We start from the raw sequence: 26339 nt of genomic DNA on the forward strand, positions 1-26339 counted from the left end.
TCGGTAAAACGTTTTTTAAAAACCCCAAAGTCCTTCTTATTATCCTACAAATAGCGACGTACATTTGCTTGGATGAAAATATATGAAAACCACTGTATAATGTATGACAGTGCAACAATTTAATGTATTGTATATGTATTCATATAATTATACACATTTGTTTCAATGAGATGGATCCTTTGTTTTTTTTTCTATAATAATATTGCAGAGAGCTGTGAAAGTCAGGGTTTTAGTAAAAAAAGGAATTTCCATATCGCTTGCCCCGGGGACCTAAGTCGTAAAGCGATGTATTACGACTTTTTTAACGTTTTCTCATTTTTGACTTCCTTGGTTGATGTACTGTTTTTTTTTTCATTATTTTGCAAAACATTTTAGTACGAAAAAACCCGAAGATGTCTTAATTCTACGGAAATAATTTTGTGTACAATGTTAGTAATACTCATTTAACAAATTTTACTTCCCTTGAAATAGCTCGCGACAACCGCAAAGATAGTTTTAGTTTAGACTGTAATTCTACTAAAAAATCCTAAAAGTTTAAATAATTTAAAGCGGTTTAATAGGTTATTACGTTCTAATCATTTGTCAAATGTTGGCCGTCGTAATGTGTGGTTACTGTGTCGTCCGTAATTATGTTTAAACAGTGTAACTATCGTAATCGCTTTTGCTCTTCAGTCTAATTAGATGAATTACTGTAATAAAAATTTAGTTATTTTTAACTATGTACATTGTACACTCAACACATAATAACAATATTTAAATAACTTTGTATCATATTAATTACCTTCTTTTATAGTTCCTAAAAAAAATAGATTTTGCTTTTACGACTTTATTCTCCGGGGCAAGCGATATTTAAAAATAATAATAATTCATTAGCGGATGTGCATATTATTTTTGGCCTCTAATTGCATCCTTGCTGCGTTTTTTTCTCTTATGGACATATAGATAGCCTTTTGTAACAGTTGTTGATTTTTGTTTCGTATATATCTCGGGCTCCTTAAGATATTTATTTAGGTAAGAGCTGGTAATTAAAATAAGAAAGAGCTGTAAATTAAAATGAGAAATTCATTAGCCGGGATTCGAACAAATTGTAGGTCGAAATTGCTAGTTCATTTCCATATATAATAGTATATCGTCTAGACATCTCGTTAAGTAGGTAAAACGTATGTCAACTCGAATGCAACAACATTTTTAAATCGACTTCGTTTCGAAGCAGTTTTCACGACATTCAGTTTTTGAATGAATCTTTCCCCTTTGATTCTCAAACATGATACGGTTTCCGCTCGGCATGTTTACTGATACTTTTTCCTATAGTAAGATATCTCAACGATCTTAAAATGTTAGGATACATTGAATTCTGTCGGATAACAAGCGCATAAACATGACATTTTACACATACAACTTCTTCAATGAACAAGATAGGCATCTTGTTAACAATAATAGACTTGTTTAAATGCAAATTGTTTCGAAAGGTACAAATCCATGTGACCTTTATGATAAATAGGTTATCAAGTTTCATATCAAGAACTTTAGCATATATTATTCCGTATGGGCGAATTTTGCTTTCAGCCGAAATTAATGAGCAAACCGCTTTTTTGCATTGCTTTATGTCATTTTATGGTACAGTCGACTCTCGATAATTTGACACTCGTTAATTTGAATCTCTCGATAATTTGATTTGATTCGGTCCCTTGAAAAATACTCGATATTTTGAATAAAATCAATGATAATTGGTCCCTTCGGTAATTTGAAGTTGAAAAAGTATTATCTTGCTCGCCAACATGCGATAATTTGAAATCCGGTCTTCCCTACTCTCTATAATTTGAAGCGTTTATCATGCACATACCTGTCGTTTGTTTACATACATGCACAGACTTGTCAATTGTTTACATAAATGTTAATTGTTATAATAATTGTTCATACATAATAAGAATATAGAAATAATAAGTAACAAATTATGATCAAATTCTTATTTCCTTCAGTCGCCCCTGCCCCTCGTGGTTATTCAAACACTTGTTATTTTGAACTCTTGATAATTTGAAATTTATCTCTGGTCCCTTGAGTTTCAAATTATCGAGAGTCGACTGTACCTATCAAATTATAACTCTGTACTGAGATGGAACAATAAAGGCCAGATTGCTATAGCACAATGGACAGTATTTCAAATGGTATTTGGGTTCTGCCGCCCACCTGTGACGCGTAAAGAGAAGTTATGTATTCAATTTAGTTCTAAAGCATATTTAGCATTGCGTCAGTAATGAATAGACATTGCAGTATTTCTAAGGGACAGGATGTAACGTAAATTTTACTGAAATTTGAAGATTTCAGGGAAAGCTTTTCATGCCTGAATAACCCATTTAGGTTATTATGACTGACTGTTTATTACGTTTCGTTACTAAAAGCAATGAATACATTGAAATTGAATATAAAATGTCTCATTGCCACATAAATCCTGTGTTTATTTTGATTATAATTTTGGGTGACTTATACCACAGTGGAGAGGTTTTGTGGACATTTTTAGGGAAATAACAAATTACACTAAGTTTAGCATATATTATAAGCTTACGGTACGGTTTAAAATGTAATTACCAGTAATACCAATATAATTACCAGGATAATAAAACAATTACTATTATACCATTTATAGCGTATATTTACGCTTACGATACGATAAACGTAATTACCAGTAATACCAATATTATTACCAGGATAATAAAAACAGTTACTATTATACCATTTCCTATTAGATTTGACTAATATTTTATATTTTTCCCCCATTTGTCAATTATTTGAATAACTGCCTCAATTCAATTGACATTAAAAAGAAACACCTTATGGCATTCAGCACCTAACTTGTCAACCTAAGTATAAAAGTTATTTGTTGTGACAACAAAATAAGATCCATGTCGTAAACTCCACGGGTGGTCGCAACTAGGGAATGCAATCCCGACTCGAGATCGTAAATTCGAGATCCCGCGGGATTAGAAATATCAATCCAGCGGGATCCCGAGATTTTCGGGATCTCGTCATGTTTTAAAAAATGTGAATTTCACATGACTGAATATGATGAAAACTGCTTGTTTGTGATAATGAGGTTAATTAAAACACAATATTATTTGAAAGAAAACAAAGGCCTTTAGTACTAATAACAATAATTAACAGTTTTACGAACTTAACATATCAAAATAAAAGAATTTATATTATTTAAGGAGATTAAAAAGTAGTAGGTACATTTTGAAAGATACTTATTAAAAAAAAGTGTATCAAGAGTGCTATCTGATAACCGGCATCTAATGTTCGTTGCGATGTACCCAGCTGCTGAGAAGGTTTACTCCAACTCAACACTGGTTGGCAACAGCGTGAATAAGCAATTATATTATGTAAACTGCAAAAATTGCCCCCTTGTTCCTCTACATTCAAAAAAATCCATTTATTTTTGTATTACTCTAATTTGTCTAAGCTAGCGTTTCGGAGAGTATCTTCTAATTCCTCTTAAAGTAATGTATTAGTTTGTGTAACAGTAAAATTTATACATATTAAATTCTCTGCAATCATAGAAAGTGGCAAGTGATCTTCGTTTAATACTATATATTAATTTGTACTTGTTCCTACTACTACTACTCTCTATAATAGTAATTAGTATCCAGTATTAATCTCTATAATAGTGTGATTATATTTTTTGATTTCTTCGATTTAGATATTTGCTTGGCAGTGTTGGATTATTCAATTGGAAAGTCTCATTGCCTTTCCATTGCTCCAAATCATCTTGAAAATTATTCGGATTTTTCAGATTTTTTATCGAAGAGACCAACTTTTCTGAGAGAGTAGTTTCTAGGTCTTCTAGCTTTCGAATAATGAAACGCAACGTATGTTCTGCACTAAATTAATCAGTATCTCCCAATCCCGTCAATCTCGAACGGGATCTCGTCATATTATGCTTCGGGATTGATCCCGAAAAATGACACGAGATCTCGCGAGATCAGAATCCCGCGGGATCGGGATTGCATTCCCTAGTCGCAACGTAGGGCTACCAACATATGAAATATTTTTATTTTTTTTCTTTTAATTTTTTTTCTTTTTAATTTGTTAGAATCTAAATATCGATATAATATAAATAGTTTTTTTATTAATTGTGGTATGGTTGAATGCGTCGTTGCGGTTTCGTAAAAATGGAAAGCCTCTGACATCGATTTCGATTCCCGGTTGCTTGAATTATAAAAAAAGTTATGCATTAGGAATGATTTCATTGTTATGGATCGCTGCAGCTGGTAATTTGAACAATAGTTTGTAAGATTATTCTCAGGGGCTATTATAGTTCTATGTTGCCTCCCTTTTTGGCTGACACTAAAATAAATTTAACTATTTTATACACTTTCAATACAATACAACAATTCAATACAATACAAAAAGTAATAAGAAAAGTATGTACAGACAAACTAGCCGAGGTCTTATCTTTTCGATAATATTGTAATATAATATTGCTCTCCTAAAATTGTCTGTTATAATATATGTGTAAAGCTTCTGCCTTCTAAATCAGAAGCTACGGTTACACGATACCATTATCGCGAAACTTGGGTTTGACATTATTATAGAGACATTTCTTAAGCGACACGCTGAGTCAGCAACTGCGCGGGATAATGCTTCTGGCAACAAAAGAGGACCGACTGGACCTCGTATGTTGAGAAATAACAAGAATTTTATTACTTTATTTTCTAGTAAGACCGTGTGTGATATAACAGATTTGTTTTAATTTGAATTTTAATAACCTGCGTAAATATATACCTTATTCTTTTAGTGCCTCTCCATTACTGGAGGTTGACCGTCAGTCTCTTGAAGCGTGTCTTGTCCTGTGCCAGATGCAGCAACTCTTCCGCAGTTGCAATACCCGCTCTCTAACGTTGCGAAGCCATGATTTATTCCTTCTACTATAACGCCGTTTACCCTGGATTGTACCCATTATAATAAATTAAAGGAGGCGGTAGCAATCATGGCGCAGCACGTGGCAACAAATAAATACCATAATATGTTAAATGCTTATTAAAAATACCGGACTATTAATATTTGTTTAGGCAGGGTAATCAGTTTACAGAGCTCAGGATTCGGATCATTTAATAGTTGGCCTCTAAATCATGAATGTAATAGTATAAGTTGACTTCTTAAAACAAAAGTACATTTATCATACCCATCAGAAATTGGTATTAATGTTCAATTAAGATTATAAAGAAATTAATATGAGCCATGAATTAAGCTGCCATCCCACGCTCTGTTAACTTAGGACCAAATTAATCACAGTGACTTTTTCACTTGAAGCTATCGATCTAGTTGACCAACGACTGTTGTACACCTACGTGCGTAAGGCGGTGAACACGGTGGTGGGTGGGGGCTCGTTACAAATTATAACGCTAAGTAAAACTACCACTTTATTAGGATTTTAATTTTTCCTCTGTCTGATAACATTTAAGATAAGTGGATTAGCTTGAAGACAATCAGAATCTGGCTTTATTTTGGGATCATGCCGGTTTCCACAAAGATTTCTTTACCTTACGTGGCAGTATCAATTGTTCGTATAGAAAGAAATATCCATTGGTGCAAACTGAGATTTTAACTAACGACCTTGAGGTTGAGAGCTTATATAACTTAAATTGAATAGTAAAGTAGATGTTATAGCAATTATACAAACTGCAATGACATTTTTAGTTTGCTTCTTATCTACGGATTGAGTTGAAGAGCCTAAGCCTTTGATCCTTAATCCTGAAATTGTTATTAATTGTCGCTGCGTTAAGCGACCGCTGTTAAAATTTATTAAAAGAGTTTAAGAGACACCTTTGTCTTCAAGTTTCAACTTTGAAACCGTTTCAATTTACACTGCTCCGAAGTATAATGATGTAAATAATATAACCTTTGCACATAAGAGTTACACCACAGCTATTGTAACCAGTACTATATTTAAGGAACAGTAACTTATGAATAAATGTTTGTAGTCCTAAATAATTAGACAGTAGCATCATTTATAACTATTACCAGCCGTTATTGCATTTCTTAAGTATATTATCAAGTTATTTTCCATGAAGAATTCAAGTTTCCCAAGCCTTTATAAGGTAAAATTAGAAGGCTGAAACCCATTATATTTACATAGCCTATCATCAAGACCGAGTATAGAATACTATATCCGTAAAATCAAAAATTGATGTCTTTACCCAGATTATCAAGTCATTATCAGTTAACTTTGGCTTTTAGGCGTACGGCATAAGGTATAATATTGTTTGTGGTGCGTTAAGTTCATTATGTACTTAGGCGGTTGGAGGCAACGCGTCCATTTCTGATTATTCACGATTCACATGAGCCCGATGAGATGATTACACGTTTTATTAATTAAAAGCTATGTATATAATACAATTAGTATTAGTGCTACTGAGAATATCGTAAATTGGGTTGATACTCATAAAATTAAGTGTGTTGAAACTTATTAATGGCGATTCTATAGTTAATATCTTTAGAATGGCAGGGCAACTCGGAAAAAAATTTTTTTTATGCTAAATGCGATTCTCAAAGACGAAGTAGAACGTACTTACCCTGACTGCAAATATCAATTATATATCTACTAACCGTTTCCCGCCCGCTTCGTTGGGCGAATTTAAATAGGAAACTAATAAAATTTTATGTTTCATTATTATTATTTTTTCATATTTTTATTATTCTTCGTATTAACCACCCGCTAATAAAATTGAAAATTTTCGAAAATCGAGTTTTTAACAGATGTTTCCGCGGTGAAGTCCATATGTATACATTTTCATAAAAGTAAAACAGCAATAAAAAAATGAAGGAACGTTGGAAGTTTCATGTCGATACGATCAGTGGTTTAGGCGTGAATGAGCCCTAAACGAAGACCATTTTTCCTATATATATATTATATATATATAGATTTATGTGCAAATTTAATAAAAGTAAAATCATTGTGAGAACCAATCAAAGAGTGAGATCTAGAGTCGAATCGTACTCCTGGAGATATCAAACACGTATCGGATTACAAATAAGAGGGTCAAACCTAGCGCTCCTCTGTAAATTTTAGTTCGACCCAAATTACGTATGTTACATACAAAATCACCTATGAAAAATGATCATTAAAATAATTCTTACCATAGTTCCATTAGAGAGTGATGGGACTGCATACAATTGGTTTTTCTAAACCCCATTCGATTAACCACTTTCCATTCATAAGGCGATTAACATATGCCATGCAGATAGTGGCTGCAATTAATCCGATACGGATCTTGTAGTTGCCATTATAATACTACTAAAGCCGAGTTACGTCATTAAAACTTAATGTCTTGCTTATATTATACAAATCTCTATGAAATTAATGATACCTTTATTATGAATTCTATGTATACTTGCTTGTCCCCGGACCGTAACACATATTAATTATTCAATTGAAATACGATTATATATGAAATGAACTTTACACGTGTAAATATTAACAATTAATATTTATTAGACAACAGCTTATTGAGAATTCCTTTTGACAAATAATCTTTGTTTTTAATTTATGTTATTATTATTAATTACTTAACTGTCACATGGGACATGGTGTAATGGTTGCAGCTCCTTACAAACATTTTGTAAAAAAAAATGGCGATTAAAAAGAGTGGCGGAGAGTTTATTGCCAGTTCTTCTCTCCCGTTCTACGCTCTTGATTTGAGAACTGGCAGTAAATGTAAAATTAGAAGCATTAATATGTATTTCTTTACTGACGAGTCATAAGTGTACATTATGTTACCTATATGATTAAATGATTTTTTACTTTACTTTACTTTACTTTTCTTTAAATAGATTAAAATTAGTTGAGAGATGAAACACAAACAGCGGATCTGTTTCATTAAAATCTGTCAGAAAAAAAATACCTAAAGATAATTTATGGGTAATTCTAATTCCTAAGGCTAATTCTCTGTTCAATTCTAGGCTCAGTGATAACCAGTCCCCAAATTTAAAAATATACTTTTGTATACATAATACAATTTAATCAAATTACGTAATTAGCTACCATTGTAAGCTGACTGAGTTTGCAGCTGAAATTTAAGCGGATAAGCGGAGGTACCTACTAACTAGTACTTTATATATTATATATAAATAAATCAGTGGCGCTACAACCTCTTTAGGTCTTGGTCTCAGATTTCTGCATCTGTTTCATGATCATTTTTAAAGCTAATAGGCAAGTAGATCAGCCTCCAACGCCTGACACACGCCGTTGACTTTTTGGGTCTAAGACATGTCGGTTTCCTCACGATGTTTTCCTTCACTTCACCTTCGATGTTCAAGCAAATGTTAAATGCGCACATAGAAAGAAATTCCATGTGTGCATAGCTGGGGATCGAACTTACGACCTCAGGTATGAGAGTCGCACGCTGAAGCCAACAGGCCAACGCTACTATCAACTAACTTATATTATGCGCCGACTTCTTTATACCCCACCGGATGAAAACGGTACTGTACGGACGATAGACTTTTACATCTCCTACAGTTTTTGCCGCGCTCCACCGCTATGTGGAACCAGCTGCCCACTGAAGTATTTCCAAACCACTGCACTCGTCGGCGACACCCGTCGACCTATATCGACGCTTGCAATTCCTAAAAGGCCGGCAACGCACTCGTGAGCCCTCTGGCAATGAGAGTGTTCATGGGCGGCCGTATCACTTAACATCAGATGAGCCTCCAGCCGGTTTGCCCCCTATTTTATAAAAAAAATTATAAAATAATATTCGATAAAAATACATATCTAAAATCTGCTTAAAAAAGGTTTTGAAAATCTGTCGACCCAAATCCTTAAAATAGATCCTACGGTTGAGGTAAAATAAGGAAGAAACTTTGATAACAAATTGTGTTAATTAACCAAAGTATTTAGGGACAGATTTAAATTGGTACCGACAAGCTTAGGTCCACTAAAGGTAACGCGAGGGACTGTCAACATAGTTTTATTCTGAGACTCGTAAACCCTTTAATATCATGTCAATTATTGTGATTGATTATAGAAAGTGACATTATGTTGTCTGTTTGAAGTCCGTCGTGGCCTGGCACATATTTTTACGTCCGTTCACTTTCAGTGCTCCAGCTACCTAACTGACCCGAAACAATTCATGTTTTGCAAGATATTGTAGCTAAGACCGAGCTGTAAGGTATGATACTACCGCCAAGGAGGTTGTCATTACATTTTATACGCTATTGGCTAAATATCGAAAGCTGTTTTATATGATAATTCTGTGATATCATTTTTGGATAGAGCTTTGTGAACTTATGATCAACATTTTACTTTAAATCAATAGCGAAAAACGCCTACGTTTCAGTATTTATTAACAATCTGACTTGTCATAAATGTACAGTTTATCTATCGTTTTCAACAATAAAGCCCGTGCTCGCAGCGGTGTACCGCAGCGCGACATAACAGAACGGCGGATACATGCGGTCACGCAAATGAGAACTTTGCTTATATTATATTCAAATATATGTTATTCTTCTATCGAGTCAATATTGTAACATCAAAATCTTAAGGATTAAAAAACATATATCACAAATATTATATATGATTTAGGGCCCTGTGGCTTAGCGATTTTGTGAAGGGCGATGTACTGCACTAAAATAACCGGGTTCGATTAACATTGTATTTTCTTGTCTGCTTTTGTGAGACGAGATAACACGACCTTACGGCGTGAACGCTGAAATTTTACTTTTAGATCAACGATGTCGGAGACCGAAGAACTGCAGGTTAGCGATTTGACTGATTTGTCGGTCTGCGCCGAAAGAATGCCTAGAGACCCCTGAGATTAGATTGAACGGGATTAAAAAAAAATAGCGATTTGGAAACTTACATGTACCTGTTTCTAAACTAAATTATTGTTGGTACATTTCTGGCAATGTCATTTTAAATTCCCAAGTTTGTAAGCATCGAATAAAGTAATATGAATTCTTGTTCAATGTCGCTCTTCCTCTACTCCGCCCAAACTTTGACAAGGCTCAGCACATAATATAAAGCTGTTAGAACTAACTTTAAGGTTTTATATGTCTTAATGTGATCTGTCCAGTGATTGGGCTTCAAGGTTTGACACAACTTTCTGGAATTTTTTTGGACAACGACATGTCTAAAAATACGCATTACTCACTATATTACTCACTTATAACTTACCAATTAGAATAGCAAAAAATGGCATGATTCATTTGTGAGTCGTAAAATCATTATAGACTGATTTGTATTAAGATGTGACTGTCAAATTCTCACCGCGATTCATTAATAATTTTTTGTGACGTAAATAATTACGTAGCAGATGTCTTTTTATAAGGGACATTACTCAATCGTTGGAATATTTTTAGTCTGTCAGTCGGTTTTATTAGAGAAGCAGTTGATAATTTATTAAAGCTATAAAAGAACCAGTACCGTCTCATTAAAAAAAAATAAGAAATCGTTTACTTAACGTGTTTTTCATAATTTATATTAACAAATTTTAAATGTTTGCATCACGTCGATACCTTATCAAAAACTGTCTTAGGTTTCAAAATATATAGTTGCAATAACAGCCAGGTTTGCAAGTGGTGCTAGCACCTATGATGTTAATAAACACATTTTAATATAGATAGTGTAATTTCTATCAATGTCCGACAGTCGCCAATATTCTCCCACTCCACTCCACTTATAACATAAAACAACTTATAAAAAAATTAAACTGAATTCATATATACCGAGGGTAGTATTCTGAACCCGATATACAAAAGTTCAAAAGTTTTACGTATTATTTTTACTCTTCGAGAACGAAAGAACGGAAATATGACATAGGCACGAACAATTTAAACATTTGAAGAAATGTATGTCAAGACTATGAATTGTTTGTTGACCTGATTGATAGTGGTCAAGTAACTCTTGAATTTTCTGTTTGACCAAAATTGCTGGACAAACACAATGAATAAACACTCATATCTGAATTTTGAGAGCTATAAGACTACGATCAGAAATGTATTACTTGTTGATGTACGCGTAGTTTTGAATATGAAAATCATTGTATGATTGACACGTGCTGTACGATTTCTATATTACGTAGGAGTATTTAAAAAAATAGGTATTTACAAGATGGATCACAACCTTACTTCAAAGATTAGACTACCTATACGCGTAGATTTTACTACCTGTCTTTTACCCGCTTTAATTTAGTTGTAGCTCGATATATCTTGACCCTTCCTTTGACTAACTGACGCAGAAAGAAATTTTCAATTTAAACCCGTAGTTCCTAAGATTAGCGCGCTGAACCAAACGAATTCTTCACCTTTATTATATTAGTATACATTTTATTACATTAATTCGTGAACGTCACAACTATCTAGTAAGAAAAATTGCATAAAGTTTACATTAATGATATTTGGTATTTAACTACTACACTAATTAAATTCTCTAATGAAGACTTACATACTTTAACTTCCTAAAAGAAACGGTAGATGGATAGAAGATAACACTGGAGTATGTATATTTACGAACAAAAAATATTTGTCAAATGAGCAGGTCGTGAGAATGTTCACCTAGTGCCTAGTTGCCGTGCAATTTTTAATCCTGACCTGGTCATATCCAAATCGAACCTCAATCATTAGGTTTGGTCCATTGATGAAGGATATATGAATTACAGAACACCATTTTGTAAAAATTCGTTTTATAACAGCAGCAATTGCACCGCCATTTAAGATACATGTATTTTCAAAAGAGTTTGAAAATGCATCTGTCCCGTAACGGAAAACATGTTTATCTATCAAAGTTTCCTATTACCCAAAACAAACAAGCTAACAAGCGTTCGTGCGCGTCTGAACGTCGTTATATCCCGAACTACCGTTTTACTATCAACAAACATTATGTCAGACATTAAGTGCACACCCTATTGGCGTGTCCGGGCTCCATTCACGTGAATAAAAACTAGTTTGAGGTAGAGGTACACTATAAATAAGATGTCTTCGTTTAAGTTTTCTCAATAATAATTTGATTCAATATTATCAATACTAAAATTATATTATTAAAATGGTATATAATGTCAGTAATCTCAGTATTGTAATTGGAAAGAAATCCGTTTTTTTTAAAATTACGTCAGTAAAATTAAATATTATTTTTTTGTGAGGGTTATTGAGAAGTGTTCTGACGCTTTCATTTCAATACAACTATACTCAAATTTAAAACTATTTGTAATGGATTATAAAGCATTAATTTTTCTTTACTTACAATTTGAGCTTAAGTATATAATTTAAGTATATTTGAAGTAAATATTCGCTGCATCACCTTAAGATACATCCGTGACTTATTTAGTATGAAGAAAGTTATGAGCTCGTCTCGCGTTTGATTGCTAATACCAGCTGTTACTCAAGACACTCCTGTGTTTCTTGTGAACTAGGTTTTACTGCGACGATAATATAATCGTAACCATAAAGCTAGTTGCCGTGAAATTAGGATATTTGCCTTCAAATTTTCGTTTGATATAAAAACACATTATAACTTTCCTTCGACGTTTATTTTGACGTAAGTCAAAATTTTGCGTGAACTAACAGCTATCTATAACATAATCTAATCGTTATTACATACGAAATCCGGTGTAGTGTTAAGCGTAGTGCGTATATTCCAATACCAAATATACATTAATGATTTTTTGTTTCTATATGCGCAATTAATGTTTGTGCATACGGTAAAAAATACCATATTAGAAATAATGAAGGCCATGAAAATGCGTACCAACTTTCTAATAGCATTATCGTCTTCAAGATGTCTTACACAAAACTTTGTTCATTAAATCCTTTCTCGCTTATATTAATTTACTAAAGCTTTGAATTCGCATATTGAGACTCACTCCAGTTATAGCCTTGTATTGATTGTACATTATTATCTTGATAAATAAGGCGTAGTCTATATCAGACTAAGAGATGTCGTTTCATTGTCGTATTACTCGAATCCCTGTTACAGTGCTATATTTGTCAGACGGCTGCAGTAAGCTTGACATGGATTTAAACTTGAGCTTTTCAGAACTAGCGAGAAATGCTCTTAGGCTTTCATAAATTGTGTTTTATATACTTCTAACTTTAAACGAATATACTTCATCTCATCACCGCATTTCTTTTGTTTTTATTAATAAATAATATGTTATGCAATCAGTTTGCATTATCTGAAATCCTTTCTCGTTTATAAGCTCTTTCAGCGTTTTGAGCATCCAGGATTTTTGGGTTTAAGTAGCCGTTAACTTCACTATTACGTAAGCATTATAGGGGCAGGGGGGAGGTTCTTTGATTTTCTTATTTGGTGGTGATTACGTCAACAGTAATTATTTACTTTTTTAAACATATTACCCACACATTGTCTATGCTTGAAAATCAAATATATTTTCAATATTTTTTTCACGTTTATGTACTATTATTTTTAAGAGCTTTGCTTACTTTTGCTGACAAGAGGGGGGGGGGGGATACGTAATACTTAACGCCCCTAAGACATACATGTTTCATTACGATGTTTTCCCTTACCAGGAGCAAATGCAGTACTTACGTACACGTAGTTGTGTCTTAAAAACCTACTGGAGATGTAGAACACATCTTTAATTATGATTTTCGCTGCGGCCAGAAATCCTTTCGCCTCCGGTTACAAAAGCGCTCACCACAAACTTATAGCCTGCCTTATGATTTTCTAAATATAATTAACTCTAACCGCTCTTTCTTTCATACACGAAATATAAATATGAATAGTAAATTTTCAAGTCTAAGTGTGGCGTAATTTAGCATCATTTCTTTGCCGTAATACTTAAAAAAAAACGCAAATCGTAGGTTTGGAATCTAAGATGTCTCAACTTTTTTGCGACCTCCGATTTTTCAAAGGTATTGCCTTGGATCCTAAATTTTGTATAAAGTGCCCTATTGTTAGGTACAGCAGACTATAAAATTCTAAAGGTTAATGTTAGTATAAATATATTTTTATACGAACAAAAATATATAATAGAATTGAATTTCAGAAACGTTTACTTTGTATCACCGGTTCAAAGTTATTTCAAAGCAAACTTTACTAGCTTTACCAGCGAGGTAATTAAAAAATCCAACAATAAAAGTACCCATTTGTGTAATACAAATAATATTCGTATCGTATTTGTATGCGTTTATATCCTTTAAAAATTTATTTAAGTAATTGATATTTGTTTATACTTTGTGTTTTTTATTTACTATTTTTATTTTATTATATCAGCCGTGGAGGATGTCTTAGTCTCGGTAAAAGAGAAGAAGAAGGAAGAGCAAGGGCGTCTTCGCAGTCTCTAAATGGTCTAAATGGTTCGTAGATTTTGGAATTGAGCCCCTTAATATTCCCTAACATTCCCGAACAGTGAAGTCCACGGCGAGTGTGAAAGGAGGTGGCTTTGTTAATATGCTCCGTTTGTCCCTAGGGACATTCTCCACTGCGAGCGCGCGCACTTTGATATTTCTTGAGGATAAGGGGATGGGCTCCAGGAATCTCACTCACCTCGCGAATACAATAAGGCGAACCTATTGCATCATTTCACATCGGTTTTCTGAGAGACATTGGTACTGCCTCGGTTGAGCCTGCCCATTTGGCTGAAGCTTGAAGGCAAAAGTATGGCACTCCCACTATGAAGGGGTCGACTGTTCGCGCTGGCGAAGTAACTCCTGTCAGTTTATTTTACCAGGCGATAGGGGTAGTCACGTTCCGACACCGGAAGTCGCCAGGGATTGGAATCGCAAGGATTAATCGCAATAATAAATTTAATCTAAAAACTATTTCATCAATTAGAATAAGCTATTATGTTTTTAGTATATATTTTATTTACTTATTTAAAAAACACAATCCACCTAACAAAAAGATTGCATAACTAATTTTTTTTTTTAAAAAGAATGTGCTAAATATATACAAGTGCTTAAATATATTATGAAGAATAATATGTAAGGAATATGTGAAGAGGCGCTGTCAGTAGTCTTTCACAGTCTCTAAAAATAATGGTAGGCCATTAGCGCCGGCCGAACGCTTAGTTTTAAGGCACACCAAAGCTTTTACATCAAGTTGTGGCGGCTCAGTACTGTTAACACTTTTGAAGAACTAAGCAACTTCGTTAGCACTAAAGACATAAACAACACGACACAAAAATAAGATATTATTTTTAAGGCATACGTTTGCACAAACTAATTCAAATAGACAAGAGTAAATTGATACACACGGTATATGTACACGTCGTAGCATTGACGAGAAGCGCGCTGCCCTGCTTTCCACCATTGGTACGGTCACTGCGCATAATGTTATATCCCATGGGTACGATATCAGCGTCGTTTATAGATTCATTGCAACCGGTATCCGTAATAGCAAACAACTCATAGCTTGATATACCCAAATTTTTCATTGTCCTCTGACATTTTAGTAGTATAAGGTAATTTCTGGTATACTTTTTACTTTGTTTGACTGCGTTACGAAACAAATCCATTCAATCCAGACATAACAGACAAAGCATATCTCATTAATTTTACTTTATGAACGAGTATAATTTTATATGCTCTGAACTATTATTTGGATACAAAAAAATTAACAAAAGTAACTTTTCCATCGCTTATTTTGACGGCTAAACGGTCCAATGTAAGTTCGGTCTCGAGGTCATGGTATGAACTAGACTGAATGAATACCGCTGTGGTCATGTGGAAAACTAAACTGGCCTGTTTATTCGACCCCATGGTATGAATAAGCGATGCTGTTCAGATGTAGGTTCTCATTCGGTTTGCAATAAGACCGCATAGTAGGCCCGAGTACTGCTTTAAGTTTGTTACCCTCACTGCAATTACTTTACTGTATTATTTAAATTATGATATTTTTTATGACGATTATTTTTAACTAATTTCATCTGAAGTTTCCAATTGGTATAAGATCCTAATAATTGAAAGATATTGTTTTGTTAATAATAACAGTAAAACAAATTCCCAACTCATACTAGTTGTCATAAGTATTAAAACGAATACCAAACTTTTAGGTTTATGATTTTTTACGATGTGTGAAATTGATATACGACATTGTTTGGTTTCTTCCGATATTCGTTTTATATAATTAAAATCATGTAAATTTAGGAGTCATAAATTATAACTGGTTATTCAATATAACGTCTTAATAAAGCTTAAAATTTTATAGACATTTATTAAATGTAAACAAAAAAGTTTTATTCTTTGTATGCTTTCTATATATTAGATTCTGACAATGTTAAATGTGTTTCAGTGCCAACTTTAGACGTCCAGGGAGTGCTGGGTAAAAAGGCTTCACTTCCTTGTGATATACAGCCTCTACACTCGGACGACGCGGTTGTTATGGTACTATGGTTCAAGGAGTCGGATGGAGAACCATTGTATAGGTGAGAGAAAAACATATTTTATTTTTATTTTATTTATTTTTTACATTTAAGGTACAGAAACAGACATCAGATTGGTTAAATACATACAGTTATTACACACTAAACATTATTTGTAAACCTGAAGTCCAATTAGATCTGTACACAGCATTTTGGTTATAACCATAGAATATTTTATTAAAGAAATCGTGTATAGTTTGTTCCACACAATAGTATTCAGTATGTGTTACAACAAAACAAAAATTGTGTAGTACTTTCGCCAAGCTCATACCTTTATATTTATAGTTTTGACATCCGAGGACGGTCCTATAACCAACCAAAGCTCTGGTCTTCCCCACTGGTGTTCGGAAATCGAGCCTATTTCCGCGGGGGTGCAACACCAGCTGTTCTCATGGTTGACAATGTGATTGCGATGGATGCTGGAGTGTATAGATGCCGAGTAGATTTTAAAAACTCTCCCACTAGAAACCTTAAAGTTAATTTCACTGTTATAAGTAAGTATCTGTATTATTATTTTGTTTGTACTTGTAATTTTTTAAACATTTAGCTATTACTCTTTTCCTAACATGAACTGTTTTCATATATCTACTCATATAGTATATTATACAAAATATACGATACAATAAAATTTCGCTTACGTAGCATTGGAGATGCTGAAGGAAGCGAAGCTAACAAAAAAAAAGGGTGCGTGTACTTATGTACGCGCGTAAAAAGTTATACTTCTTTGGCATTATTAAAAATAGTTTTTGATTGCATGCAAATAATTAATTACAATTAAATTATCAAAGACTGGAAAGGGAGTCATTATAGTCAATAAAGTTCAGTTTACATTTGAGAAATTAAATAAATAAATATTTATTTTATCCTCTTACATTAAGTGTAACATAAATTCCATTATTATTCGAATGTTGTTTTTAAATTATGCCCAATGCCGTAGCATCTTCCGTGGGCAACTTCATTCTGTTAATTTTGTGTCACAGTGCGCATCGTAACATTTCACTCTCATCAATTTTTCAGAACTCGCCTAAAGAAGTATAACTTCAAAAAGAAAATTATACTTTGGACTACTAAAAAAATATTTACAATTTAATGTCAAATATTATAATTATAGTACCTCCGAGCCGTCCAGCGATATACGACGCAAAGAGAAGAGATCGGACTAAACTCGTGGAGCCCTATAACGAAGGATCAAATGTTTTATTGATCTGCGAAGTTGAAGGAGGTAAAGTTTTACTTATTTAGTACATGAACACGACAGTCCTCTACTTCAATTGTAAAAACAAAATGAACCTTATGATTATTTTCTTTTTGGAAGTCATATACGGTCAGTCACAGTCATATAAGTACGTACGAACTACGGCAAAAAAATGTTTACCTACGAAGACGCACAGCTGTATAATAAACTACCCTCAGATATAAAAAATATTACTTCTATCAATTCATTCAAATCGAAGCTAAGTGAATATGTTAAACAAAATTACTTTTAAATTCATTTCGTATAATTACTTTTAATTCATATTTCTTTAGTTACTTTTATTTCTAAGTTTATTGCATGTACGGCTATCTTTTCAACAACAAACTTAAAGGAGATCAAAACACGACTTAAAAGAGATCAGCCACGCCATTTAATTAAAGCTTAACCTATATTCGATGAAAAATACAGTACTGGCTCCAGATTTCGGTAACAAAATACACAATATCAAGTTCAATACTCAGTGACAATGTAATAACTAGGCACAAAGGGGACAATTAAGTATTATTGATTGCCCGGGAATTGCACCTGACAATTATTTTCGTTTTGTATTGCGACGCGTTAATATTTGAGCACACTTGATTGATAAAGCTTGTTAATAGTGTACTATTTGTAATCAAAATTGAATTTCGAATTTCAATTTTTGGATTGGGATCTTTTATTCGATATTTAAGTACTTTTATAAAATTATGCCATAATTTTATACGCTTACAATTACTCTTGATGTGGACCACATGCATATCTATAAACGCTATGCTATAAAGAGCTATTGAATGTTAAGTCCTTATCAATATTCACATATTGAAGACGATAAACAAAACCTACTACTATACTGTTACCTACCTGTTATACGTGCGTTAATAAATAACACAACTCAGTCTACTGATTATTAGGAACATGTATTTATAATCTTATACCTAACATGACACCTCCATAATAATTAATTAATTAATAACCACACCCTTTATTGGGTTATTCCTAGAGGGAAAATACATATATGATCGCGAAGGAAACCTATACCAACGAATTTTATAAGTTAATATGATAACCTGTTGCTTTTTGATAACTTTAGTCATTATTTGTTAAAATTAACAAAGCAATGAATATTAATATTTTGTAATATGCCGATTATGGTCTTCACGATAAAGGCGGTTTCTAACACCATAAGTCACCTTTTCAATCTTTGTCAGATCGTTATCTGTATTGAAGCAAGGTTCCCACAATACCACCTTGACCAGATAATACAGACAATTATACAATTTAAAAAAAATGTGTTTGAAGTCGAAAATGTGAATTTGGCCTCCTGTTATCATAGTTACTATTTTACAAAAATAATCAAAGATAAACATGATACTTCCATTAACTCCACGTTTAATAACTGTTATATATCTAAAGCATAAGAAGGAACAAGAAGAGAAAAGTGGAGAAATCGCATTTATAAGATAGTAAAGAAGAAGCTATCAATAGACTATAAAAGGAAACGATCACAACCCAAATCACCATCTGAAAAAAAGAAGCAGCACAACGGCTCGCAAGAAAATTCTATAATATATTTCTCCAAATTCAACGTCCGGTCCAGGAGTATATAGCAACTTAAAAAGTGTAAACTATCCAATTGTTGTATGGATTCATTTATAAAGCTTTAATAATTTTAATAATAGATCAAAACGTATTTAGTAAGTTCAAATATTATTAATTTGCCATTTTTCAGATGAGAACCATAAACGCTACATCTTTAAATGTTTAAGTATCTAAATAAGTAACAATTTAAAAAAATTATATACAAATGGACGTTTTATGTTTCAATTTACACATAAGGTGACAATAAAGTAATACCATGTATAATCAAAGCTAAATGTGTCATCATAATAGCTAAATAATTATATACCTCGAATATAGGCAAGTCCGGTTTTGGGCATCATTATAGTGTTGTCTATTGTTTGAAATATAAACCATAAAGCTATTATGTTATTGTTATATTTAATAACATTAAAACCTGTGAATGGGCGGCTTAATTATACATTGTGGAGGCGTGATACAGCTTAATTGGTGCATTTTGAAATGAGGCTTTCATCCGCCCAGTTTTTTTCATGGTTCATTAATAAAAACAACAGAAATTAATTTCGTTTTAAAATCCTGGTCCCCCAGACTACTTTTTTATTACTGCGTATTGTTTCGTTAATGTTATTCATAGATTAATAGGTTGTGTAGCTTCTGTAGTTTCCACACAACGAAAAATGATCGCATTATTGAGCTCTCTTAATTTTGCGAAATATGTGCAGGTAAAACTGGGCAATTTCGGAAAACGAAATTAAAAATATATTTAAGACAAATTTAGAATCGTTTTTCGACGGTTTACTAACAACATAACGTTCACAAATTAAGGTTCACGAGGACTAATTCACCTACATAAATAATATTAGATAAATTAGTAGGCACCCGTATATAAGTTTGTACTTTTCACCAGGTCGACCAAGACCGCGAGTTACATGGTACCTTGAGAACGTGGTGATCGATGACTCATTCGAGCAGCGAGCCGACGGTATCACAGTCAACACCCTGACATTCCCCAATGTAGGAAGACAACATCTGAATGCGAGGCTAGTGTGCCAGGCTTCTAATACAAATTTGGCACCACCGGAGACCAAAGTTTTAATATTAGACATTAATTGTAAGTACCCGACTGCGACTTAATTTTACCGATTATATAACCGACCACACTTTGTTCTCACTTAAAGTAGCGATACTTTAACTACCATTACAGCGCCGTTGTAGTCAAACACATCAATTGCCTTACAATAAACAAATATACAAATGAAATAGGGTCATAAGATAAGTACCGCCTATAATTTAACAGAGATAAATGTTGGGCAAGATTGTTAATTCGAATTTATGTGTATTATTTATTCTGGCTGGTTAAAGTAAATACACAATATTCAACAACAATTTAATATACTACAAACAATGTTTTTACCGTATTACCACACGCACTTCATTGTAATACCCATGTAATCGCATCCTCACTGTTGACTGTTAAAGTATATTTATACACAAACATGTTTCTAAAGAATTGCTTGGGTTGATCTCTCCTGCCTCGTTTCAACACCGTACGAGCCATATGAATTCTAAATTTCACCAACATGGATGCTGGAAATCTTCCACAATCCGTTTCACAAGGCATTTTCTGTTGCGAACTAGCGAACTGTGGAATCGACTACCGGTGGGGGTCTTCCCTGAGAGATACGACCTCAAAATGTTCAAAATTCGAGTGTAGGTACTCCTACCTCAAAGGCCGGCAACGCACCCACTAAAAATGGGTGTCTATGGGCTGTGATGACTGCCCTTTTTGGGCGTCCCACAGGCTCGTTTGCTATTATATAAAAAAAAATGTTATTTGCCAGTTTTACTTCCGCAGCGACATATGTACTCGTATATGCCTTTAGAGGCCAAAAGGTTGATTTATAAACTAAACTCGATAGAACTAAAATAATGAATATAATGTTTAGTCTATCAAACATTTAATTATCAATTGTAATCCGCAGTGAAACCAATAACAGTGAACATATTAAACAAAGAAAAACAAGTGTCCGCCGACAAAAGATACGAAATAGAGTGCAAGACGACTGGCTCGCGGCCCGACGCGTCAGTCTCCTGGTGGAAGAACAATAGACAACTCAAGAGGATGGCGAAAAATGTGAGCCTTTGTCTATGTCCATTGTCTTTTAATTAATAGATCCTTTCCTTATCCTCGTATTTGACATTTTTTGTTCTATATTATGCGACGGACATAATTTTATCACAATAAGGGTCTGTTTCACGATGTATGGATAAGTTCTACATAAGTTCCAAATTAGCTATTTATTACTTATTGGTAGGATAAACACTATTGTTGCGTTTCACGACTGTCAGATAGCGCTATTCGTCATATAAAGTCCATCATAAGTTATGAGTCCGATGAATGTCAAATAGCACAATTTATCTTCCAAATAATTTATGTGTTGCATAGCTATTTGGTACTTTATCCAGACATTGTGAAACAGGCTCTCAGTAAAAAAATCATGCTTTAATTTTATAATCGTGCATTACTGAATATCACCAACAAAATCCAGGAAGAATTTATTATTATACTATTTGATATCAAATTTAGATAAGGTGTTCAAAACAATTGGTTTTTACTGATTTGAAACTGTATTTAGCCAGCATTTAATATCGTCTGTAGGAATTTTAACAAAAACTCTGAAATTAAATTTCCCTTTCATTAAGAACCTTCTTACCCCAAGAGATCAGGTTCTAAATGAATTACTTTGGCGTTAAGGAACTGTTCTAGTGCATAATGGGTTATTCCTTGAAGACTTAAGATTTTTCTTTATTTCAAACTGTATCATTGTTGAGAGTAAAATGAAGCTAGGCCTCTTAATTAATGTTTCATAAGAAGAAGAAAATCATTGTAATTTTGATATCGTGAACTGAATACGCGAACATTTTTATTCTGACCATTGTACTACTTGAAAGATATATATTAAATCTTATACAATACCATTTTCTTAGCTGTATACGTACCATGATGTTAACTAAGTCCCCATCTTGTATAAGTGATAGAGTAGTGTTGGCCTAGTGGCCTCAGCTGAGACACTGATCGCTAAGGTCTTCTTCGGCTGCACGCCGTTATATTCTAGAAAAATTAAACGCAATTTAAAGAATGTGGTTTTTGTATGAAAATCTTAAGGTAAACTTTTTATTATTCTAGTTCTCTGAGAACAATGAAACACTAAGCGTGCTCAGTTTAGTACCGAGTGTGGAAGACGATGGGAAGTACTTGACTTGCCGCGCGGAGAACAAACACATCCCGGACTCAGCTATAGAAGACAAATGGAGGCTTAACGTGCACTGTAAGTATTTGACAATTTTTCTATAAAAAACAAATGAATGTATAAAAGTTAAGGTGAAAAATATATCCGTTTCATTATGAAGAATATTTGCTATAAAAATAAATAATAGCTAAACTTTTTGCTTAATACAACTCTATCAAAAAAATACTGGCAAACAATCAATACAATAATATATGAGTTATTAATGTATATTCTCGTCGTTCTGTCGTCTTTATCAATAGAGTCTCCGTAAGTTATGTAAAATTTAAGTGAAAGATAATTAATTGGCCTCAGTTGTACATATATTTTTTTAGTTACATATTTGATGGTGTAAACGGTTTAACTTGGTTAAGTAACGATTTTCAAAGAACCACTTATTTCCCTTTATTGTGTTCTTTTAATTATTTATATAACACACTAATTGGCTACCAAATAGAAACAATTTTTTCGCTGAATCAATTGTTTCGTTAAGACCCGAACCAACAGGTTTTATATGAAGCGCCTCATGTAACAAGTATTAGGTTGCAAACTCTGAATTTGTGACACCCTTCAATGGCTTTATACATACATACTTTTATTTATAAATGTTATACTGCCGTACTTCCGGTTAAAAATCTTAACATTTACGTAAAACAATGTTAATTAAGAGGAATATATATCCGAAGTAATTAAATTCAGTAATACTCGTAGTAGAACAGCCAAATATTATTAATTTAAGTAGATTTTCCATCGCATGCAAATATAATTATGACATGAAAATTTGAATATCAATTTACTATTAACTATGTGAAGCTTTATAAGGACGACTATTAACGAAGCTAATCCTTCCCAAAAATGTAATGGGAAATTAGGTTAACAAATAGATTGCATCTTTATTCAATCTTATATAATCTTTCAGTGGCTAAACACTAACTGAAAGATCGCATTCATAGTATTTCTTATATATCATTCATATTTATGTAGAACTGAGTTTTAATATATTTTAATAAATGAAAAATTATATCTATCTTCTATCGAAATCTTTCATTACATTTTTTTTTAAACTAATTTTAGAATAATTAAAGTCATCAGATAGTATCATTTTTTTCATTGTATTGTTAACAATGTTCTTTTTTGTCTAGATGTACCGATTGTAGATTTGAAGATGGGATCAAATTTGAATCCAGACGAAATAAAAGAAGGTGCCGATGTATACTTCGAATGCACTGTCAAAGCAAACCCAAAGTCACATAGACTAGTTTGGTATCACGGTGTAAGTATCAATTAAAAAAACGTATATATTAGTATCAAAGAGTTTATTCACTAAAATATATTACAAGTACTTTATTAACTTCTCATATCAATTGAAAATAAAAATTAGTATTGAGAAATTGATTGAATGTAATCTTTCTCTATGAACATGTAAAATAGGTTATGAAATATTACAAAATAACCTTTATCAAAAACTGCTATATTTATTTATTAAATTGGCCAAATTTTACGTGGCGTGGGAAAGTATTTTTGAAGTTATACTTCTTTAGGCGCGTTATGAAAAATTGATGAGAGAGAAATTTTACGATGCGTGCGCACCGTGACACAAAATTAACAGAATGAAGTTGCTCACGGAAGATGCTACGGCATTGGACATAATTTAAAAAACAACATTCGAATAATAATAGAATTTATGTTACACTTAATGTAAGAGAATAATAATAAATATTTATTTATTTAATTTTTCAAATGTAAACTGAACTTTATTGACTATAATGACTCTTTTTCCAGTCTTTGATTATTTAATTGTAATTAATAATTTGCATGCAATCAAAAACTATTTTTAATAATGCCAAAAAAGTATAACTTCTTACGCGCGTACATAAGTACACGCACCCTTTTTTTTAATAATTCAGCGCGCATGTGTTCGCGAAAGGCCAACTTATTTGCCGGAATTATACTGTAAACTTCTAATTAGTTTTGTATTCTCTAGCATAACGAAATATTCCACAATGACTCTGCGGGTATAATTCTGAGCTCCCAAAGCCTAGTACTGCAGAGCGTAACGCGGAGCGCGGCTGGAGACTACACTTGCGTGGCAGCTAATAGCGAAGGCAAGGGAACAAGCAATCCTGTATCTTTATTGGTGCGATGTGAGTATCATCATACTTTATCAGAAGTTATTCTCTTATAGTTTGATACATTGTGTTGTGTGTTCTACTTATAACATCGTGTCTGATATGAGTTGTTTAAGTGATTTTTAGTTGTAAATTTTATTTAGATTAGACTTCAGCTGAAATAACACAAGTTTGAATATATATTATTAGCTTCATTCAATAGTCAAACATATTTTAGCGATACAAAAGTAATAACACAACAAAAGTAATACGTAATATTGACCGTATGTTAATTATTGAACAATATTCTGCAGTATGATTATGTGAATCGATTGCGAAAATATCCAATTTTCGCTAGAAGCATGAAAAGCTAATGAATGGAAACTTTTCCGAAGCGCACGGATTAGGTCATGCGGATCACAATTGAATGTTTGTTTTCATTGTCTAACCCGATCCGATCTAATTGGATTACGTCAGGTGTTTTTGCTATCCCATGCCCCGGCACTCGTCCCACTTTTACTTCACCACATTTTACTAGATTAAAAACTTTCCAAACCAAGAGATTAGATGTGGGTTCCCAGATTGTATAAAACTCGGAATCGTTTTTCGAGAATATCTTACCATTTTTGTAACTTTGTCTGCAGATTACTTTGAGGCTCTTTATAATACCTTAGATGCAAATGAGATATTAAGATTCATTTTAAGACGCGTAAAATTAATCGAAATCGTACTTTAAGCACTTCATAGTTGTCCCTACATATGTATTTGACATTAAAATGACACTTCTTCATTTTATAATAAAGTTAAGCATATGATGTGTGTGAAAATCTTATTAGTGTGTGACGATCTCTTCTAAGCCAATGATATTTTCAGATGCACCAGTGTGCGCGGAACGTCGTGATAGCGAGCTTTTTGGCGCGCTAAAGCATGAGACCGTCATGTTACACTGTAGTGTTGACGCCAATCCGGCAGTGGTATCCTTTCATTGGACTTTCAACAACTCTGGCGAACAGACTGAATTACCTCCACGGTATTGTACTAACTTACATAGACACTTGCAAAAACTTTATGTTCTATTACAAGACAGTTCGAAAAGAAGAAAGTTTTAAGAAACAAACACTAAATAAATTTATATTTCTCCATAATGGTCCAGGAATATGTATAGGACTTAATGAGGTGTTCTTAATAATATTTTTTCCTATACTACCTATCTTGTTAATAGTTCATTTGTTTACCATATATAGTAACAGCAATTTATTACAAATCGATTTCATTTGTTCAACAACACCAATGACATTTTAAAATTTATTTGCTATTTTTTACTTGTTCAGGTTATCCAGCGTTGTAGGACACACGTCTACATTAAATTATACGCCCAGTACTGACATGGAGTATGGGACATTGGCTTGCTACGGCGAAAATTCTGTAGGCCAACAAAAGGTGCCCTGCGTTTTTCAATTAGTGGCTGCAGGTAAATTCTTAGAATTAAATTTAATTCTTATAGTCATACTGTGATACTCATTTTGTAAAGTAAAGGTATCAACAACATAATAGAATTGACTAAATTGAATCGCAGTGACATAAATACATATGATCGTGATTATGATTAACTGCATATTCTTGGCCTTAGATTGCAGTTCAATTATTATTATTTTTTTTTGTATAGACAAGTAAGAGATCAGCTGTAGATATGTATCATATATCGATTTCTGCCTGAGATATGTCGGTTTTTCTGACATGAACAAGTGTTCTTTGC

General features: G+C 33.0%; 1 protein-coding gene across 2 annotated transcripts in view; it reads left to right on the forward strand.

The window, feature by feature from the left end:
- LOC125050854 (neural cell adhesion molecule 2) overlaps window positions 1–26339 on the forward strand; it is a 107163-nt gene that overhangs the window by 74897 nt on the left and 5927 nt on the right. For both annotated transcript variants that reach the window (XM_047650916.1, XM_047650925.1), the window contains exons 3-12: window positions 16247–16379; window positions 16662–16870; window positions 17488–17598; window positions 20096–20299; window positions 21171–21322; window positions 22376–22517; window positions 23618–23748; window positions 24460–24619; window positions 25457–25613; window positions 25915–26054. In XM_047650916.1, coding sequence (XP_047506872.1) covers window positions 16247–16379; window positions 16662–16870; window positions 17488–17598; window positions 20096–20299; window positions 21171–21322; window positions 22376–22517; window positions 23618–23748; window positions 24460–24619; window positions 25457–25613; window positions 25915–26054 — 1539 coding nt within the window. The remainder of the gene's footprint in view (window positions 1–16246; window positions 16380–16661; window positions 16871–17487; window positions 17599–20095; window positions 20300–21170; window positions 21323–22375; window positions 22518–23617; window positions 23749–24459; window positions 24620–25456; window positions 25614–25914; window positions 26055–26339) is intronic.

The sequence above is a fragment of the Pieris napi genome, chromosome 1 (assembly GCF_905475465.1).
Source record: "Pieris napi chromosome 1, ilPieNapi1.2, whole genome shotgun sequence".
Taxonomy (NCBI): domain Eukaryota; kingdom Metazoa; phylum Arthropoda; class Insecta; order Lepidoptera; family Pieridae; genus Pieris; species Pieris napi.